The sequence below is a fragment of the Chiloscyllium plagiosum genome, unplaced genomic scaffold (assembly GCF_037043375.1).
Source record: "Chiloscyllium plagiosum isolate Xiang-an unplaced genomic scaffold, Cpla_swu_hap1 HiC_scaffold_27, whole genome shotgun sequence".
NCBI lineage: Eukaryota > Metazoa > Chordata > Chondrichthyes > Orectolobiformes > Hemiscylliidae > Chiloscyllium > Chiloscyllium plagiosum.
In genome coordinates, this window is record NW_028270165.1 from 72,213,231 (window position 1) to 72,230,216 (window position 16,986).

The 16,986-nt window shown below is 50.3% G+C and overlaps 2 protein-coding genes across 4 annotated transcripts in view; one reads left to right on the plus strand and one right to left on the minus strand.

Annotated features, from left to right (window-relative positions):
* The window catches only part of LOC122543582 (uncharacterized), a 37,550-nt gene that overhangs the window by 2,317 nt on the left and 18,247 nt on the right, over nucleotides 1-16,986 (plus strand). The window contains exon 2 of one of the 2 annotated variants that reach the window (XR_015751518.1): nucleotides 8,558-9,209. Coding sequence is in view for 1 of the 2 variants with exons in the window: in XM_087974884.1 (XP_087831010.1) it covers nucleotides 1,633-2,489 (857 nt within the window). In the remaining variant the exon portion in view is untranslated. Of the gene's footprint in view, nucleotides 1-1,351; nucleotides 2,490-8,557; nucleotides 9,210-16,986 lie in introns of those variants that run through there. The other variant, XM_087974884.1, reaches the window with a different exon arrangement.
* Nucleotides 4,707-13,736, minus strand: LOC122543579 (uncharacterized). 2 transcript variants are annotated; one of them, XM_087974878.1, is made up of 4 exons: nucleotides 13,671-13,736; nucleotides 9,298-12,616; nucleotides 8,413-8,560; nucleotides 4,707-4,872 (listed from the first exon to the last, which is right to left on the minus strand). In XM_087974878.1, exon 2 carries the CDS (start codon nucleotides 12,505-12,507, stop codon nucleotides 11,479-11,481), a length of 1,029 nt encoding a protein of 342 aa, XP_087831004.1. In that variant the 5' UTR covers nucleotides 12,508-12,616; nucleotides 13,671-13,736; the 3' UTR covers nucleotides 4,707-4,872; nucleotides 8,413-8,560; nucleotides 9,298-11,478. The 2 variants fall into 2 exon arrangements, with proteins under 2 accessions (XP_087831004.1, XP_087831003.1); XM_087974877.1 differs by lacking the exon at nucleotides 13,671-13,736 and adding an exon at nucleotides 13,521-13,640.

Here is a 16,986-nt window from a genome sequence, read left to right on the forward strand (position 1 = left end):
ATTCACCCTAACCTGCACATCCTTGGACACTGAGTAATTTAGCATGGCCAATCCACCTTAACCTGCACATCCCTGGGCACTATGGGTAATTGAGCACGGCCAACCCACCCGAACCAGCACATCCCTGGGCACCATGAGTAATTTAGCACGGCCAACGCACCCTAACCTGCACATCCCTGGGCACTATGGGTAATTGAGCATGGCCAATCCACTCTCACCTACAAATCCATGGGCTCTATGAGTAATTTAGCACGGCCAATCCACCCTAACCTGCACATCCCTGGGCACTATGGGTAATTTAGCATGGCCAATCCACTCTCACCTACAAATCCATGGGCTCTATGGGTAATTTAGCACGGCTAACCCACCCTAACCTGCACATCCCTGGGCACTATGGGTAATTTAGCACGGACAATCCACCCTAACCTGCACATCCCTGGGCACTATGGGTAATTTAGCACGGACAATCCACACTAACCTGCACATCCCTCGACACGATGGGTAATTTAGCACGGCCAACCCACCCTAACCTGCACATCCCTGGGCACTATGGGTAATTGAGCATGGCCAATCCACTCTCACCTACAAATCCATGGGCTCTATGAGTAATTTAGCACGGCCAATCCACCCTAACCTGCACATCCCTGGGCACTATGGGTAATTTAGCATGGCCAATCCACTCTCACCTACAAATTCATGGGCTCTATGGGTAATTTAGCATGACCAACACACCCTACCCTCACATCCCTGGGCACTATGGGTAATTTAGCACGGCCAATGCTCCCTAACCTGCATATCTTTTGGACTGTGGGAGGAAGCCAGAGTCCCTGGAGGTAACCCATGTAGACACAATTTTGGGGGGGGGGGGGGGGGGGGGGTGGTGGTAGAATGCGCAAACTCCGCACAGATAGTCACCCCGAGGGTGGAATTGAACTTATGTCGCAGGCGCTGTGAGGCAGCGGTGCTAACCACCGAGCTGCCGTGCAATCAGATCAGGGTCTGAGCTAATCACTCCACATACTCAGCCCATATCCTCCCGCTGCCGCGCTTTTCAGGAGTAATGTTCTTCCACCACTTTCCCGGGGAGCCCCAAACCTCTGGAGAACAAAAACATCGCTCATTGCTGTTTCAAATGGGGATGTAGCAATCTTTACAAGTTGGCCCGTTGGTGACCTCCAAGGCTTTTCATTCACGTTTAGGAGGTTTGAATAGGTGGGTTTTGAATTCAGGCAGTGCAAGAGGGAGTGCGTGTGGCGTGAGGATTTAAACCTTTGTAGGCAGAAAAGCAACTCGAATTGCCTGTTCTGAATTACACTGAATTTGCAGTGAAGAGTTTTGTCATTTTCTTCAGGTAGGACGCGGAGCAATTTTACAGTGGAGGAGCTTGAACCAAACTTCATGTCAAGATCTGACAGTCACTCGGTGAATGTGAAAGGAGGAATATTTGTCCGATCTGCCCGTGGGAAAATATCGAGATCATCAATATGACAGGGATAGCACCATCTAAGTGAGAGTGTTCCAGTGAACCTACTGTGCAATGAACTTTAAACAGTCAGAGAGCCAGACACGCGTGCTCCGAGTGGACGAGGCTTCGACTTGTCATCTAAATTGAACAGAAGGGATACCCACAACATGGAGAAACCTTGGAAATGTGATGACTGTGGGAAGGGATTCAAGTATCCGTCCGTGCTGGAAAACCATCAACGCAATCACACCGGGGAGAGACCGTTCTCCTGCTCAGAGTGCGGGAAGGGATTCGCTCAGTCTTCCAGCCTGATGTTGCACCAGCGGACTCACACCGAGGAGCGGCCGTTTAGCTGCAGGGCCTGCGGGCAGCGGTTCAGGTACTCGAGCCACCTCGCCGCGCACCGCCGGCTTCACACCGAGGAGCGGCCGTTCGGCTGCGCCTCCTGCGGGAAGCGGTTCAGGTTCGCGAGCAACCTCGCCGCGCACCGCCGGCTTCACACCAGGGAGAGGCCGTTCGCCTGCTCCACGTGCGGTAAGGGGTTCGCTCAGTCCACCAACCTGACGGCACACCAGCGGCTTCACACAGGGGAGAGGCCCTTCACCTGCTCAGTGTGTGGGAAGGGCTTCACTCAATCGGGCGGCCTCACGTCCCACCAGAGGGTCCACTCGGAGGAGAGACCGTTCGGCTGCGGTTCCTGCGGGAAGAGGTTCCGGCAGCCCCCCGATCTCATCGCCCACCTGCGGGTCCACGCCGGGGAGAGACCGTTCACTTGCAACGTGTGCGGCAAAGGATTCAGTCAGTCTTCCGGACTTTGGTCACACCAGCGCATTCACACCGAGGAGAGGCCGTTCAGCTGCACGTCCTGTGGCAAGAGGTTCCGCTCTGCGTCCAACCTCCGTGTGCACCAGCGGGTTCACACCGGGGAGAGGCCGTTCCCCTGCTCCGCGTGTGAGCAGAGGTTCACTCAGTTATCCAGCCTGCTGACACACCAGCGGATTCACGCCAGGGAGAGGCCGTTCACCAGCTCTGAGTGAGGAAATGGAATCACTCCTTTTACCCTGCCTGTTGACACACCGGTGAGTCCACAGTGGGCAGAGGCCGCTCACCCGCTCTGAGAAACGGAAGGGATTTCCTCAGTCACCCGACTCGCTGACACACCAGCGATGTCCCACTGGAGGGAGGCCGTTCACGTGTTCAGAGTTTGGGAAGGGATTCACTCCTGAGATGCAACCCAAGTTGACTTCACAGTAGGGTCCTTCTCTCTTCGCTGCTATTAACCTCACCCAAGATTTGGAACATTTTGAACCGTTTTGGGCCCCGTATCTAAGGAAGGATGTGCTGGAAGGGCTGCAGGGGAGGTTCACAAGAACGATTCCGGGGATGAAGGGCTTGTCATGTGAGGAGCGGTTGAGGACTCTGGGTCTGTACTCTACAGAGTTTGGGGGAAGGCGGGGCAGGAATCCCTTTGAGACTTACAGAACACTGTGAGACTTGGATAGAGTGGACAGGGAGTAGGAGAGACTAGGAGCCCAGGGCACAGCCACGGAGTGAAGGGCTCACCCTTTAGATCTGAGACGAGGAAGAATTTCTACAGCCAGAGGGTGGTGAATCTCTGCTGAACTCATTGCTGCAGCGGGCTGTGGAGGCCAAGATATTTAAGATTAAGCATTTAGATTATTCATGTTTTACCACCAGAATTATCAACAATCAGCAAATGACTTTAACTGGCTCCTGATTATTGATTTAAAGTTTACGTCACGTACAGCCAGGGCTGTTAAGAAGACGTTTAGCACGCTAGCCTTCATTGATCAGACCTTTGAGTGTAGGGGTGGAGATGAGGTTGTACAGGATGTTGGTCAGGCCTGTTCTGGAACGCTGTTTCCAGTTCTGGTCTCCCTGTTGCAGGTAGGATATTATTAGCTGGAAAAGGTTCAGAAGAGATTTACCAGGATGTTGCTGGGAATGGAGGATTTGAGCTCTAGAGAAAGGCTGGGATGATTTTCTACTGGAGGGTAGGAGGTTGGGGAGTGATCTTATAGAGGTTTATAAAATGATGAGGGCTATCGATAGAGTTACCGGTAGTTGTCTTTTCCCGAGGATGGTGGATTTCAGGACGAAAGGGCACATTTTTTTAAGGTGACAGGAGAAAGATTTTAAAAAAGACCCGAGGGGCAAATGTTTTACACAGAGGGTGGTTTGTGTGTGGGATGAGGAAGTGGCAGGTGCGGGGACCGTTACAACATTTTAAAAGACGCTTAGATAAGTCCATAAATAAGAGATGTTTAGAGGAATATGGGCCAAGCGCAGGCAGGTGGGGCGAGTTCAGTTTGGGATTATGGTCCGCATGGACTGGTTGGGCCGAAGGGTCTGTTGGACTCGATGTAAAAAGGAGCAGGAAAACGAAATGTCGATTCTCCTGCTCCTCGGATGCTGCCTGAACTGCTGTGCTTTTCCAGCACCACTCTAATCCAGAATCTATGTAATAGGACTCTGAATATAAAGATAAATAGTTCATCTTGAGCATTCGCTTCTTGCTTAGTAAAGGAGGGGGGCGACTGATAATTGCAATTGAAGCTGTCTAAATCATTAGATCCTTTCATTAATGTTACAGAGTCTTGATTATTAATAGGGCCCTTTATTTAGATAATAACATACTGATTATTGCTGCAGTTGACACCAGACTAATCAGGGTTTTAATAATGCGATAATCTCCTGAATGTTAAGTATTCGGACTCTGAGGATGAACATAATCGGAAGCTATATTAATGTCATCAGACTCTGAGCATTGTTTGATGTGATTTGTTGTCACGTGTACATAAATACAGTGAAAAGCTTTGTTTACGAGCAGTATAGGCAATTTGGAGTAAGTGAGGAGATACAGACCGTAAGGAGAAAAAAACTTAGGCAGAGGCGTACACGGTACACTGCACAGGACGTGCACTAGGCAAGGTCAGCATTATTCGACGTTAGAAAGTCCATTCACTGCTCTAATACCAGCCGGGAAGAAGCTGTTCCTGAACCTGCTGGTGCGTGCGTTCAAGCTTCTGTATCACCTCCTGACTGGGTGAGAGGGGTCTTTGATGCTGTTGGCAACCTTTCCACAGACGTATAAATGGAGTCCACGGATGGGAGGTTGGCCTCCGTGATAGTCTGGGCTGTGCACACACCACCTTTCTTACGGTCCTGGGCAGAGCAGTTGCCGTACCAGGCTGTCGCACACCCGGACAGCATGCTCTCAGTGGTGCATCTGTAAAAGTTGGCGAGGGTCCTTACGGCTGTGCCGAATCTCCTCAGCCGCCTGTGGAAGACGAGGCATTGTTGTACCTTCTTGACTGTCGCATCTACCTGGGACGTCCTGGACATGTTGAGGGTTATCATCACTCTTAGGAACTTGAGGTTCTCCACTGGTGTAACAGGATATTTATTATTATTATTATTATTATTAATACAGTTCTGAGACAATACTGATTATGATTGAACGAAACTGCGTCCTGACGCTGAATACATTACAAGGTGACCCTGATTATTGAAGAAGTGGAATTTCTACAAGAAAAAACAAAGGCCTTCCTTTCCCCAGGCTTTGTTTTGGCATCAGCAATGCGGCCTCAGAGAGCATGCAGGCCTCACCCGTCAACAAAACAATCAGGAGGATTTAAATGGGCCCGACGGCTGTCACACATCTGTCCGAGCTGCTCCCTGGGAACCACTGACTTCCGAACATCTATCTCTCAGTCCTGCAGGTGGTGGTGAGAGTACAAATGCTATCCCTCGCCTGGAAGGCACCGGTGTTGGGGAATAATCCTCTCTCTCGCTTTTAAGAATATGATCGTAAAGTGTTTCAACCAGTAAAGTGTTTCAGTTCTTGGTTCTCGATGACGTCCTGAATTTACCAATGTAACCTGTGTCACGCTTCCTGAGTGGTACTAGATATTGTGTGATCAATAAAATGACAATGCAACTGATGCTTGCAGTCTGTGGGTAAATCATTTGACAACGACTGAATCCAGGGTACAAACACAACTAAAGAACAGTGTGGCAGCACCTTCCTAATATGCCCCTGTCACCGTCTCTGGCAGCAGATTGCAGATCCTTACCACGGGCCGTGCAAAAATCCTTTCCCTCATCACCCCATTAGTTCATCAGTGCTTTTTTTACCCCGGAGCATCGGAGGCTGGGCGTTTGACCTGATAGAGGTTTATAAAATCACGAGGGGCACGGATGGGGTGAATACACTAGGATTTTTTTGTCCCTCAGAGCAGGGTAGTCTAAAACCAGAGGGTATACATTTAAGATGAGAGAGGCAAAAGATTTCTGAGGGGCGACTTTTTCACGCAGAGGGTGGTGCGTGTGTGGAACGAGCAGCCAGAGGAAGTGGTGTACAGGGAGATGCTGAACAGGCTGGGGCTGTTTTCCCTGGAGCGTCGGAGGCTGAGGGGTGACCTTATAGAGGTTTACAAAATTGAGGGGCACGGATAGGATAAATAGGCAAAGTCTTTTCCCTGGGGTCGGGGAGTCCAGAACTAGAGGGCACAGGTTTAGGGTGAGAGGGGAAAAGATATCAAAGAGACCTAAGGGGCAACTTTGTCACGCAGAGGGTGGTACATGTATGGAATGAGCTGCCAGAGGATGGGGTGGAGGCTGGTACAATTGCAACATTGAAGAGGCATTTGAATGGGGATATGAATAGGCAGGGTTTGGAGGGATATGGGCCGGGTGCTGGAAGGTGGGACTTGATTGGGTTGGGAAATCTGGTCGGCATGGACAAGTTGGACCGAAGGGTCTGTTTCCGTGCTGTACATCTCTTTGATGGAGGCTGGTACGGATAGAGCATTTAAAAGGCATCTGGGTGGATACATGAGAAAGGATACGGGCCAAACTGGAACGGGATCACTTTAGTATATCCATTTGGTGTGGGCGAGTTGGACCCAAGGGTCTGTTTCCCTGCCGTTTCACCCTAAATGCCTCGGCCATTAGAGAACAGAATTTGTTCTGGCGACTGAACAAACAAAGGTGGGAAGGCTGCAGCCAATCAGTTCTGGACGTGGGATAAACAGGCTGATAATTTAGCAACTGAGAGAGATGGTGGGGCACTGGAGCTAAGCACGCAGTGATGACTGTTAGTGGAAACAAACGGATCAGAATTAAGATGGTGTTTAAGAGGTGTACTTTATCCTGGGTTTTCTTTTTCAAGAGAGGTTTTAAAGAGACGCCAAGCAGCCTACCAGAGCCACTAGAGTAAACAGCTTGCAAGGCCTTGGGTTTATTTTTAAGGTTGGAACAATAGAAGCAGCCTGGCTGGATGTGGTTCATCTCTCACAGAACAGAGATTTTCGGTTTAGTTATTTTTACTTGCTGGGGTCTCAGCGGGGTTGGAAGCTGCAGTAAATCTTTCCTGACCGCCACTCTCTCAGAATTTTCTTTTCCCTCCTGGGCTACTGGGGTTGCATGTAAGACTACCTGTATTCTGAATTTTGTCTATGGGAGGTTACCATATTGGAACAGTCAATTAGTAATAGTTACTTTATCATTCTGTTAAGTTACAGAACATTACAGCGCGTGTTTGTTTTAAAATATCTCCCTCACCTTAAAAAATGTACCCTATCGTCTTCAAGCTCCCCATCTTCCATACTTGGGGCAGCACAGTGGCTAGCACTGCTGCCTCACAGTGGCAGGGACCTGGGTTTGATTCTCGTCTCAGGCGACTGTCTGTGTGGAGTTTACACATTCTCCCCGTGTCTGCCTGGGTTTCCTCAGGGTGCTCGGGTTTTCTCCTCCAATGTGCAGGTTAGGGGAATTGGCCATACTAAATTGCCCATAGTGTTAGGTGCATTAGTCAGGGGTAAATGTGGGGAATGGGTCGGTGTGGACTTGTTGGGCCAAAGGGCCTGTTTCCACACTGTAGGGAATCTAATCTGAGTTTTCCAATGGAGTTGAGTTATTCCAATGCCTTCTTTCTTTTGTTGTATAGTCATAGAGTCATACAACATGGAAACAGACCTTTCGGTCCAACCAGTCTATGCTGACCATAATCCCAAGCTAAACTAGTCCCTCCTGCCTGCTCCTGGCCCATATCCCTCCAAACATTTCTTATTCATGTATCCAGGGGACATAGCTTTAAATTGAGGGGTGACAGATATAGGTCAGATGTCAGGTGTAGTTTCTTCACTCAGACAGCAGTAGGGGTGTGGAACGCACTGCCTGCAACAGTAGTAGACTCGCCAACTTTAAGGGCATTTAAATGGGCATTGGAGAGGCATGTGGACAAGAGTGGAATAGTGTAGGTTAGATGGGCTTCAGATTGGTTCCACAGGTCAGCGCAACATCGAGGGCCAAAGGGCCTGTAGTGCACTGTAATGTTCTATATCCATCCAAATGTCTTTTAAACATTGTAATTGTACCCACATTCACCACTTCCTCAGGACTCTAACCACCTTGTGGAGAAACATTTGCCCGTGTTTTTTTTTTTAAATATCTCCCTCACCTTCAAAAATGTACCCTATCGTCTTCAAATTCCTCATCTTCTGAGAAAGACAACTACCATCAACTCTATCTATACCTCTCATTACTTTATAAATTTCTATCAAGTCACCTCTCAACTTCCTAGGCTCCAGTGAAAAAAGTCCCAGCCTTTCTAATTCAAACCTTCTATACTCAGCAACATCCTGGTAAATCTCTTCTGAACCCTCTCCACCTTAATAATATCCTCCCTATAACAGGGTGACCTGTACAATCTCAACATAACATCCCAACTCCTATACTCAAAAGGACTGAGCAATGAAGGCAAGAGTGCCAAACACCTTTTTAACCACCCTGTCTATATGTGATACAAACTTTAAAGAATTATGTAACTGCACCCCTCGGTCCTTGTAACCAACAGCATTATCAAAGGTCCTACCATTAATTGCATAAGCCCTACACTTGTTTGTTGTACCAAAATGAAATACCTCGCATTTATCCAGATTGAACTCCGTCCGCCATTATTCAGCCCATTGGCCAATTTGATTGTCATCCCGTTTCCTTATCCCCGTATCAGTCGAAGCAAACACTCAGAGACACAGTATGGCTTTACCTCCTTCATCTTTATTTCAGGCCCTGGAAGAGGGAGAGAGAGAGAAAGAACGATCGCCCATGTGCACAGAGACATGAGTTCTCGATCTTCTCTAGAACAGCAAATTCTCCAGGAATTATATAGTCACGTACAGGGAGCAGCATCCAAATGAGGTGACATCTGTATTGACTGGGTGACCGTTGCAATCCAGCCAGCATCAACAGTAAAGAGTAAGCCATCTGGCATTATACAATGGATGTTTTTCACCTTGTTAACCCACTAAGCGTGCCTCCGGCACCTCATTGTTTACTGCAAGTTCTTATTTGGTCAAAGTCACGCAATCCAAAACTTAACTCTTTCTCATTATCAAGGCCCCTTAGTAATCTTACTAACTCCGTTCACATTGAATTCATTTATGTAAATGACAAAAAAAAGCAATGGCCCCAAGCAGCGATCCTTGTGGCGCACCGTTGGGTCGTAGAGCAATGTCTGAAAATCAACCTTCCACCACCACCCTTTTGTCTCCTGCCTTCAAGCCAATTAAAACCAGCTGAAGAAAAGTCACCGGTTGACAAAATAACACTCTCCCATCATTTAGCACTGTCCTCAAAGCGTGGATGTGCTGAGTGGCAGCCCACAGAGTGAGAGAAAAAGCCAGCGTGTGAGTGACAGAGAGAGAGGGTAAAAGAGAGAGCAGAGAATTAGCGAAGAGAGAGGGCAAGTGATGTCCTTATCGCCCCCCCCCCCCCAAATAAATTGGTGAGAAGAGAGAATTACTTACAGATATGATCCCAGTTTTGTGTCTGTCGTTTGCTGCTCCCGTTGTTTAAATAGGATTAACAGGGCCCTCTTCCATCCCTTTCCAACACAGCTCCTAGAGCTGATGCAGTCAGTGTGTCGAATATCGATTGGGATTTTCCCCAAGAGACATGGACAGGGAACGCCAGAGAGTTGGCACCGGCCTGCAATTCAGTGTTGACCCCATTCTTGATTAAGGGCTTTTGCCCGAAACGTCGACTCTCCTGCTCCTCGGATGCTGCCTGACCTGCTGTGCTTTTCCAGCACCACACTCTTGACTCTGATCTCCAGCAACTGCAGTCCTCACTTTTACCTAGTTGATTGCAACTCAATGTTGACTGGCCAGGCAGTCGGCAGATTTAAAGCTGGGGCTCTCCTTTGTCCAAAAGATAATAGAGAAAACATAGACAAGCCTGCGTGGCCTCTGACTGTAGTAAAGCAGCAGGACACTTGTTACAAAGTCCTGTCCTTGCTCTGACAGAAGCTGATGTCTCTCTACACAGGCCAATACAGCATCCTGTTCACCTCCTGGCTGCCTGCAGGAGAAAAACAGAGAGAGAGAGAGAGAGAGAGAGACAGAGAAACACACAGAGACAGAGAGAGAAAAAGACAGCCCCAGGGAGACAGACATATATTAACTATAATGAATAATCTGGGGTGGCACGGTGGCTCAGTAGTTAGCACTGCTGCCTCACAGCGCCAGGGGACTGGGTTCGATTCCTGCCTCTGGCAACTGTCTGTGTGGAATTTGCACAATCTCCTTGTGTCAGCGTGGGTTTCCTCCGGGTGCTCCGGTTTCCTCCCACAGTCCAAAGATGTGCAGGTCAGGTGAATTGCCCATAGTGTTAGGTGCATTAGTCAGGGGTATATGTAGGGCGGGGGAATGGGTCTGGGTGGGTTACTCTTTGTTCCCGAGGCATCAGCCTGTGAACCAATCCACAGTCTGTTCCCCACGCAACAGACTGTGAACGCATCCTTACTCTGTTTCCCTAGCAACAGCCCGTGAAACAGTTCACAATCTGTAACCCTGGCAATGGACTCAGAGCCCATCCACACACTGTTCTACTCCCAATTGCCTGTGACCCCATCTGGAATCTGTTCTCCCAGAAACATCCTGTGACGGTGCTCTGCTTTAAAAAGTGGATCATGGGGCATTTCCGATTCAAGGAGTTTGGAGAGGAGAGGGAAGTTGGATTTGGAGGATTAGTTTGTGGGATTGGGGTTGTTTAGTTTGAAGCTCAGCAGATTTAGAGGCGAGAGGGATGGTATGAGGAGAGAGAGAGAGCAATCAGCAAACGTGGGGAAGCTCAACAGTGCAGTTCATCGAGGGCTGTCATCAGTGGAACGGAGGTGGACAGAAACCCAGGAGGAAGAAGTGAGTTCAAGTCTCAGGCAGGGAGGAACTTCAGAGGCGGTTTGTCCCAGTGAGCTAGCGGAGAAGACGAAATCAGCACTGCCAGCAGATCAGCTTAGATTGTCTCAAATATCTGTGACACAGAAGTTCCAGGAGGTGAGGCTGGAGGAGACAGCAGAGAGTCATAGAATTCTACAGCACGGAAACAGATCCTTTGGACCAACTCGTCCATGCTGACCAGATATCCTAAATCCAGCTAATCCCATCACCAGCATTTAGCCCCGATCCCTTCCTAATCATATAGCCATCGAGATGCCTTTTAAATGTTGTAATTGTACCAGCCTCCACCACTTCCACTGACAGCTCATTGCATACACGCGCCACTCTCTGCGTGAAAAAGTTACCCCTCAGGTCCCTTTTAAACCTCTCTGTTCTCACCTTAAACCTATGCCCTCTCATCTTAGACTCCCCCCTACCTTGGGGAGAAAGACATTGGTTATTCACCCTATTCGTACCCCTTGTGATTTTATAAAACTCTATAAGGTCACCACTCAGTTTCTAGGAAGGAACACCTGATGAACCGATGGTGGGATGAGGAAAATTTCTTTTCTATTTCGTTCACACCGACTCACGTTCAAGATATTAAAAAGATTCAACGCAACGTTGGATTATATCACAACGCTGATTTATTTCAGTGTCATTCAGAATATTAACACCTCAAAACCGGTCTGGCATTCATTAGGAGAAAGGAACCCGACCGTCACAGTGGCCCTTCTGGACGGGTTTAACAGCAAATCTAGACGGGTGTGGTCACTTGTGAACCTGCTGATGTCTCAGCAGGTAAGCCGTGCGCGTGAATCCCATCCCGCACTCAGAGCAGAGGAACGGCCTCTCCCCAGTGTGAACCCGCCGGTGCGTCGTGAGCTGGGACGAGCGCCTGAAGCCAGTGCCGCAGTGAGAGCACCGGAACGGCCTCTCGCTGGTGTGGGCGCGCTGGTGGAGGATCAGCTCCCCCGGGCTCTTGAAGCGTTTCCCACAGTCAGAGCATCGGTAGGGTCTCTCGTCCGAGTGCACCCGCCGGTGGGACGTCAAATCCCTGGAGCTCTTAAAGCACTTCCCGCACTCCGGGCACTTGAAGGGTCTGTCCTCCGAGTGAACGCGCTGGTGGGACAGGAGGTTGCTGGTGCTTTTGTAGCACTTGCCACAGTCCGGGCACTTGAAGGGTCTCTCCTCGGTGTGGACGAGTCGGTGGCGCGTCAGTTCCCTGGAGCTTTTGAAGCTCTTCACACAATCCAGGCATTCAAAGGGCCTCTCGTCGGTGTGAACGCGTTTGTGGGACACCAGAGTGCTGGAACTTTTGAAACTATTCCCGCAGTCGGGGCAGGTGAAAGGTCGCTCCTCTCCATGCAGGCGTCGGTGGGACATCAGGTTGCTGGAGCTTTTGTAGCACTTGCCGCAGTCCGGGCACTTAAAGGGCCTCTCGTCGGTGTGAGCGCGCTGGTGGAAGATCAGCTCGCTGGGGCTCTTGAAGTGCTTGCCACAGAGCGGGCATTCAAAAGGCCGCTCCGCTGTGTGAACCCGCCGGTGCCTCAGCAGGGTGGACGTGCGGGTGAATCCCTTCCCGCACTCGGGGCAGGTGAACGGCCTCTCGCCGGTGTGACCCCGCCGGTGTGCCTCCCGTTCCGACGAGCAGCGGAACCCTGCCCCGCAGTCCCCGCATTTCCACGGTTTCTCCCCGGGCCGACTGCACCGGTGGCTCCTGAGCTCGGGCGGCTGGCCGAAGTTCAGCACGCATGCGTACGGTTTCTCTCCGCCCTCAATGGCGCTTGCGCCTTCCATGTCCCAAAGCCCGCTGGCAGTCAGGTCGCAACAGACTGGGCAACTCCTCCAGATCCTGATGCGAAGTTTAACTCCGGTTTCCAATCGGCCGATCCTCCCTTCTCATTGCCTGAGAAATCGATGTCAAAAAGGAGAAATAGTGTGAGAAATGAATCAATCTGGTCACCGTGGGGTTACCACTGGGGAAAAAGTGACCGTAAAATCTACTGGATTGTTGTAAAACGTCATCTAGTTTACCAATGACCATCAGGGAAGAGAATCCACTACCCATTCTGGACCAATAACAAGAATCTGGCCTCTATGGGAAAATAAGTGAGGACTGCAGATCAGAATCAAAAGGTGTGGTCGTTTTTGACTCTGTGAAAAAGGGTTTGAGAGAGTACTGTGTATAGGTGGCACGGTGGCTCAGTGGTTAGCACTGCTGCCTCATGGCGCCAGGGACTCGAGTTCAATTTCAGCCTTGGGCGACTGTCTGTGCACATTCTCTTGCCCCCCCCCCCCTGTCTGTGTGGGTGCTCCAGTTTCCTCCCACAGTCCAAGGATGTGCAGGTTAGGTGAATTGGCCATGCCACGTTGCTCATAGTGTGGTCAAGTTAGGCGCATTAGATTAGATTCCCTACAGTATTCCCAAAGAGTAACCCATTCCCCCTACCCTATATTTACCCCTGTTCTACAGGAAACAAGGGTAAGCATAGGGTAGGGGGGGGGGAAATGGGTTACTCTTTGGAGGGTCGGTGGGGGGCTTGTTGGGTCGAAGGGCCTGTTTCCTCATTGTCAGGATTCTAACATTTAAAAAAAAAAGTCCTGGTCACCCTGCTATAGGTAGATGTTATTAGACTAGCAGTTCTGGGACAATTTACCCCCCCCCCCTACCCCTTGGAGTGTAGGAGGCTGGAAGGATCATGATGGGCACAGACAAGGCGAACAGAGGCTGCGCGCACATGCGCATCGCTACAAAGTCGCCCCCTACAAAGATGGCGGCGGCCAAACCGGCCTCAGGCGGAGAGGTATACCTCGCAACCGCAGCCAGGCCCGCCGCCAATGCGGGGTCCGGAGCAAGCAGTTCGGGTCCGGAGGCCTCTGCTGAGTACTTGCGAAAAACTCAGACTCCACAGCGATCCCGGACTTTATTGTTTCCCTCCATCCCTTTCGCTCCGACTCACCCTCCGCCAGCCGGAACCCCCGATAATCCCAGCGGCAATGAGGCTGCGCGTTCCCCGTGGGGGGTCACGTGACCGCCGCCTGCACACCCCCCCCCCCCTATTGGTTGGAGGACCAGCGGCCGGACAAGTACTCCAGCCCCGCCTCTGTGCATTCCCATTGGTTGGAGGCGCTGGGATTTCGGCGGAGTCTCCAGCCATCCCCGTCACCCCGTATTGGTTCGGACCCTGTCAATCATGCGGCCTCCCCATTGTGAGGTAAGTGGGCCGGGTTTGCTTGCGGAAGAAAAATCCCTCGAGACCCTGGAGGACCTCAGCAACTCACTCCCAAGTCCAAACAGTTCATCAGGAAATTTTAGACTATGAATTGCATTGCCTAACTCCTGAGTGACTATGCAGCAGACTCAATTTTTACCTCTCGCTCCCCCCAGGAGCAAATTACTGCAGATGCTGTAATTGTGCTGGAAACAAAACAATGGCACCATTGCACCTCCCCTTAGCACCACCAGACTCGAACCAACATCCATCCTGTTGGATTTTTATGACACTCCCAACAGTTTTCATTCCTACTCCTTCCTGTATGATTCGCAGACTCATACAGCAAGGAAACACACTCCTCGGTCCAACCAGTCTGCGCCGAAACATAATCCCAAAAATCAGAGTGGTGCTGGAAAAGCAAAGCAGGTCACATCAGGGTGAAGGGCTTTTGCCCGAAACGTCGATTTTCCTGCTCCTCGGATGCTGCCTGACCTGATGTGCTTTTCCAGCACCACTCTAATCTTCAGCATCCGCCGTACCCACTTCTGCATGGTCCCAAACAAAACTAGTCCCACCTGACCGCTCCAGACCCACATGCCTCCAAACCTTTCATCGTTTACTCATCCAAATGTCTTTTAAACATTGTAACTGTGCCCACATCCACCTCTTCCTCTAGAGGTTTGTTCCATACACGAACAACTCTCTGTAAAACAGTTGCCCCTCGTGTCTTTTTAAAATCTTCCTCCTCTCACATTAAAAATGTGCCCGAGAGCATTGAAATCTCGCAAGCGAGGGAAAAGAAACCTATCATTCACTTTATCCATGCTCCTCATAATTTTATAAACCTCTGTAAGATCCACCCTCCACGCCCTGCACTCCGGTGAACAAAATTCCAGCCTGTCCTTACAACTCCAGCCCTCCATTCCTGGCAACGTCCTGGTAAATCTTTTCTGAACCCTCTCCAGCTTAATCCTTCCTATAACAGGGCCATCAGAACTGGACACAGCACTCCCAAAGAGGCTTTGCCAACATCCTGTTCAACCTCAACATAACATCCCAACTCTACTATACTCAAAGGTCTGAGCAGTGAAAGTAAGCGTGGTAAATGCCTTCTTGACCACGCTACCCACATATGATGCAAACTACAAAGAATTATGTACCTGGACCCCAATGACTCTCTGTTCTCCAACACTACCCAAGGCCCTACTTTCATATTGCATAAGTCCTGCCCTTATTTGTTTTACTAAAATGTATTACCTATGAAATACATAGTCCAATTCTTGGGCAACTATTCAGCAAGCCCCATATTTACCTCTCACTCCCCCAATTGCAGTTCCCCAAAATCCTTATCACAACCAAACCAACAACCATTCGCATTGGTGCAGGAGTCTCATGGATAAGGTGAGTGTTGTCAAGGTGTGAGGCAGGATGGGAGCAGAAAGATGTGGGTTAGGGCCTCAGATAAGGAGGAGAAAGTGAGGTCTGCAGATGCTGGAGATCAGAGCTGAAAATGTGTTGCTGGAAAAGCGCAGCAGGTCAGGCAGCATCCAGGGAGGAGAATCGACGTTTCGGGCATAAGCCCTTCTTCAGGAATGAGGAAAGTTTGTCCAGCAGGCTAAGATAAAAGGTAGGGAGGAGGGACTTGGGGGAGGGGCGTCGGAAATGCGATAGGTGGAAAGAGGTCAAGGTGAGGGTGATAGGTCAGACTGGGGTGGGGGCGGAGAGGTCGGGAAGAAGATTGCAGGTTAGGAAGGCGGTGCTGAATTCGATGGATTAGACTGAGACAAGGTGAGGGGAGGGGAAATGAGGAAACTGGTGAAATCCGAGTTCATCCCTTGTGGTTGGAGGGTTCCTGGGCGGAAGATGAGGTGCTCTTCCTCCAACCGTCGTTTTGTTGTGGTCTGGCGATGGAGGAGTCCAACCAACCAACCCAACAACACCTCTGGGACACCCGGACCAACCAACCCAACCACCCTGTGGCTCAACATTTCAATTCCCCCTCCCACTCCACCGAGGATATGCAGGTCTTTGGACTCCTCCATCGCCAGACCACAACAAAACGACGGTTGGAGGAAGAACGCCTCATCTTCCGCCCAGGAACCCTCCAACCACAAGGGATGAACTCGGATTTCACCAGTTTCCTCATTTCCCCTCCCCCCACCTTGTCTCCGTCTAATCCATCGAATTCAGCACCGCCTTCCTAACCTGCAATCTTCTTCCCGACCTCTCCGCCCCCACCCCAGTCTGACCTATCACCCTCACCTTGACTTCTCTCCACCTATCACATTTCCGACGCCCCTCCCCAAAGTCCCTCCTCCCTACCTTTTATCTTAGCCTGCTGGACCAACTTTCCTCATTCCTGAAGAAGGGCTTACGCCCGAAACGTCGATTCTCCTGTTCCCTGGATGCTGCCTGACCTGCTGCGCTTTTCCAGCAACACATTTTCAGCCCTCAGGTAAGGAGGACTTGTGCAGTACGAGTTGTGGAATGGGGAACAAAAATAAAACACGAGGTATTCTCTCGGTCTTTGCGACAAAGGCTTCGTATCGGTTGTTGGAGGTTGTTCTATGACAGTCCAGCAGATTTAATTTTTCTGTTTCCCTATGGTTGCCAGCTCAGACTCTTTCGCCTCAGTCTCTCAACCTGCATTCGTGTGTATCTTTTGTGGGTTCTCTCTCTCACCAGCTTTCCTATGCTTTAAATCAATGTTTTGGGCGAGCGCGGTGGTTAGCCTCACAGCACCAGGGTGCCAGGTTTGATTCCAGCCTCGGGGCAACTGACTGTGTGGGGTTTGCACGTTCTCCCCCCCCCCCCCACCCCGTGTCTGCGTGGGTTTCCTCCGGGTGCTCCGGTTTCCTCCCACAGTCCAAAGATGTGCAGGGTCAGGTGAATTGGCCCTGTTCAATTGCCAGGTGCTTTAGTCAGAGGGGAATGGGTCTGGGTGGGTTACACTTCGGAGGTTCGGTGTGGACTGGTTGAGCCGAAGGGCCTGTTTCCACACTGTAGGGAACCTAATCTAATCAATTTGACGGAATATTACGGGTGGGCTGCTCGCTCGAGA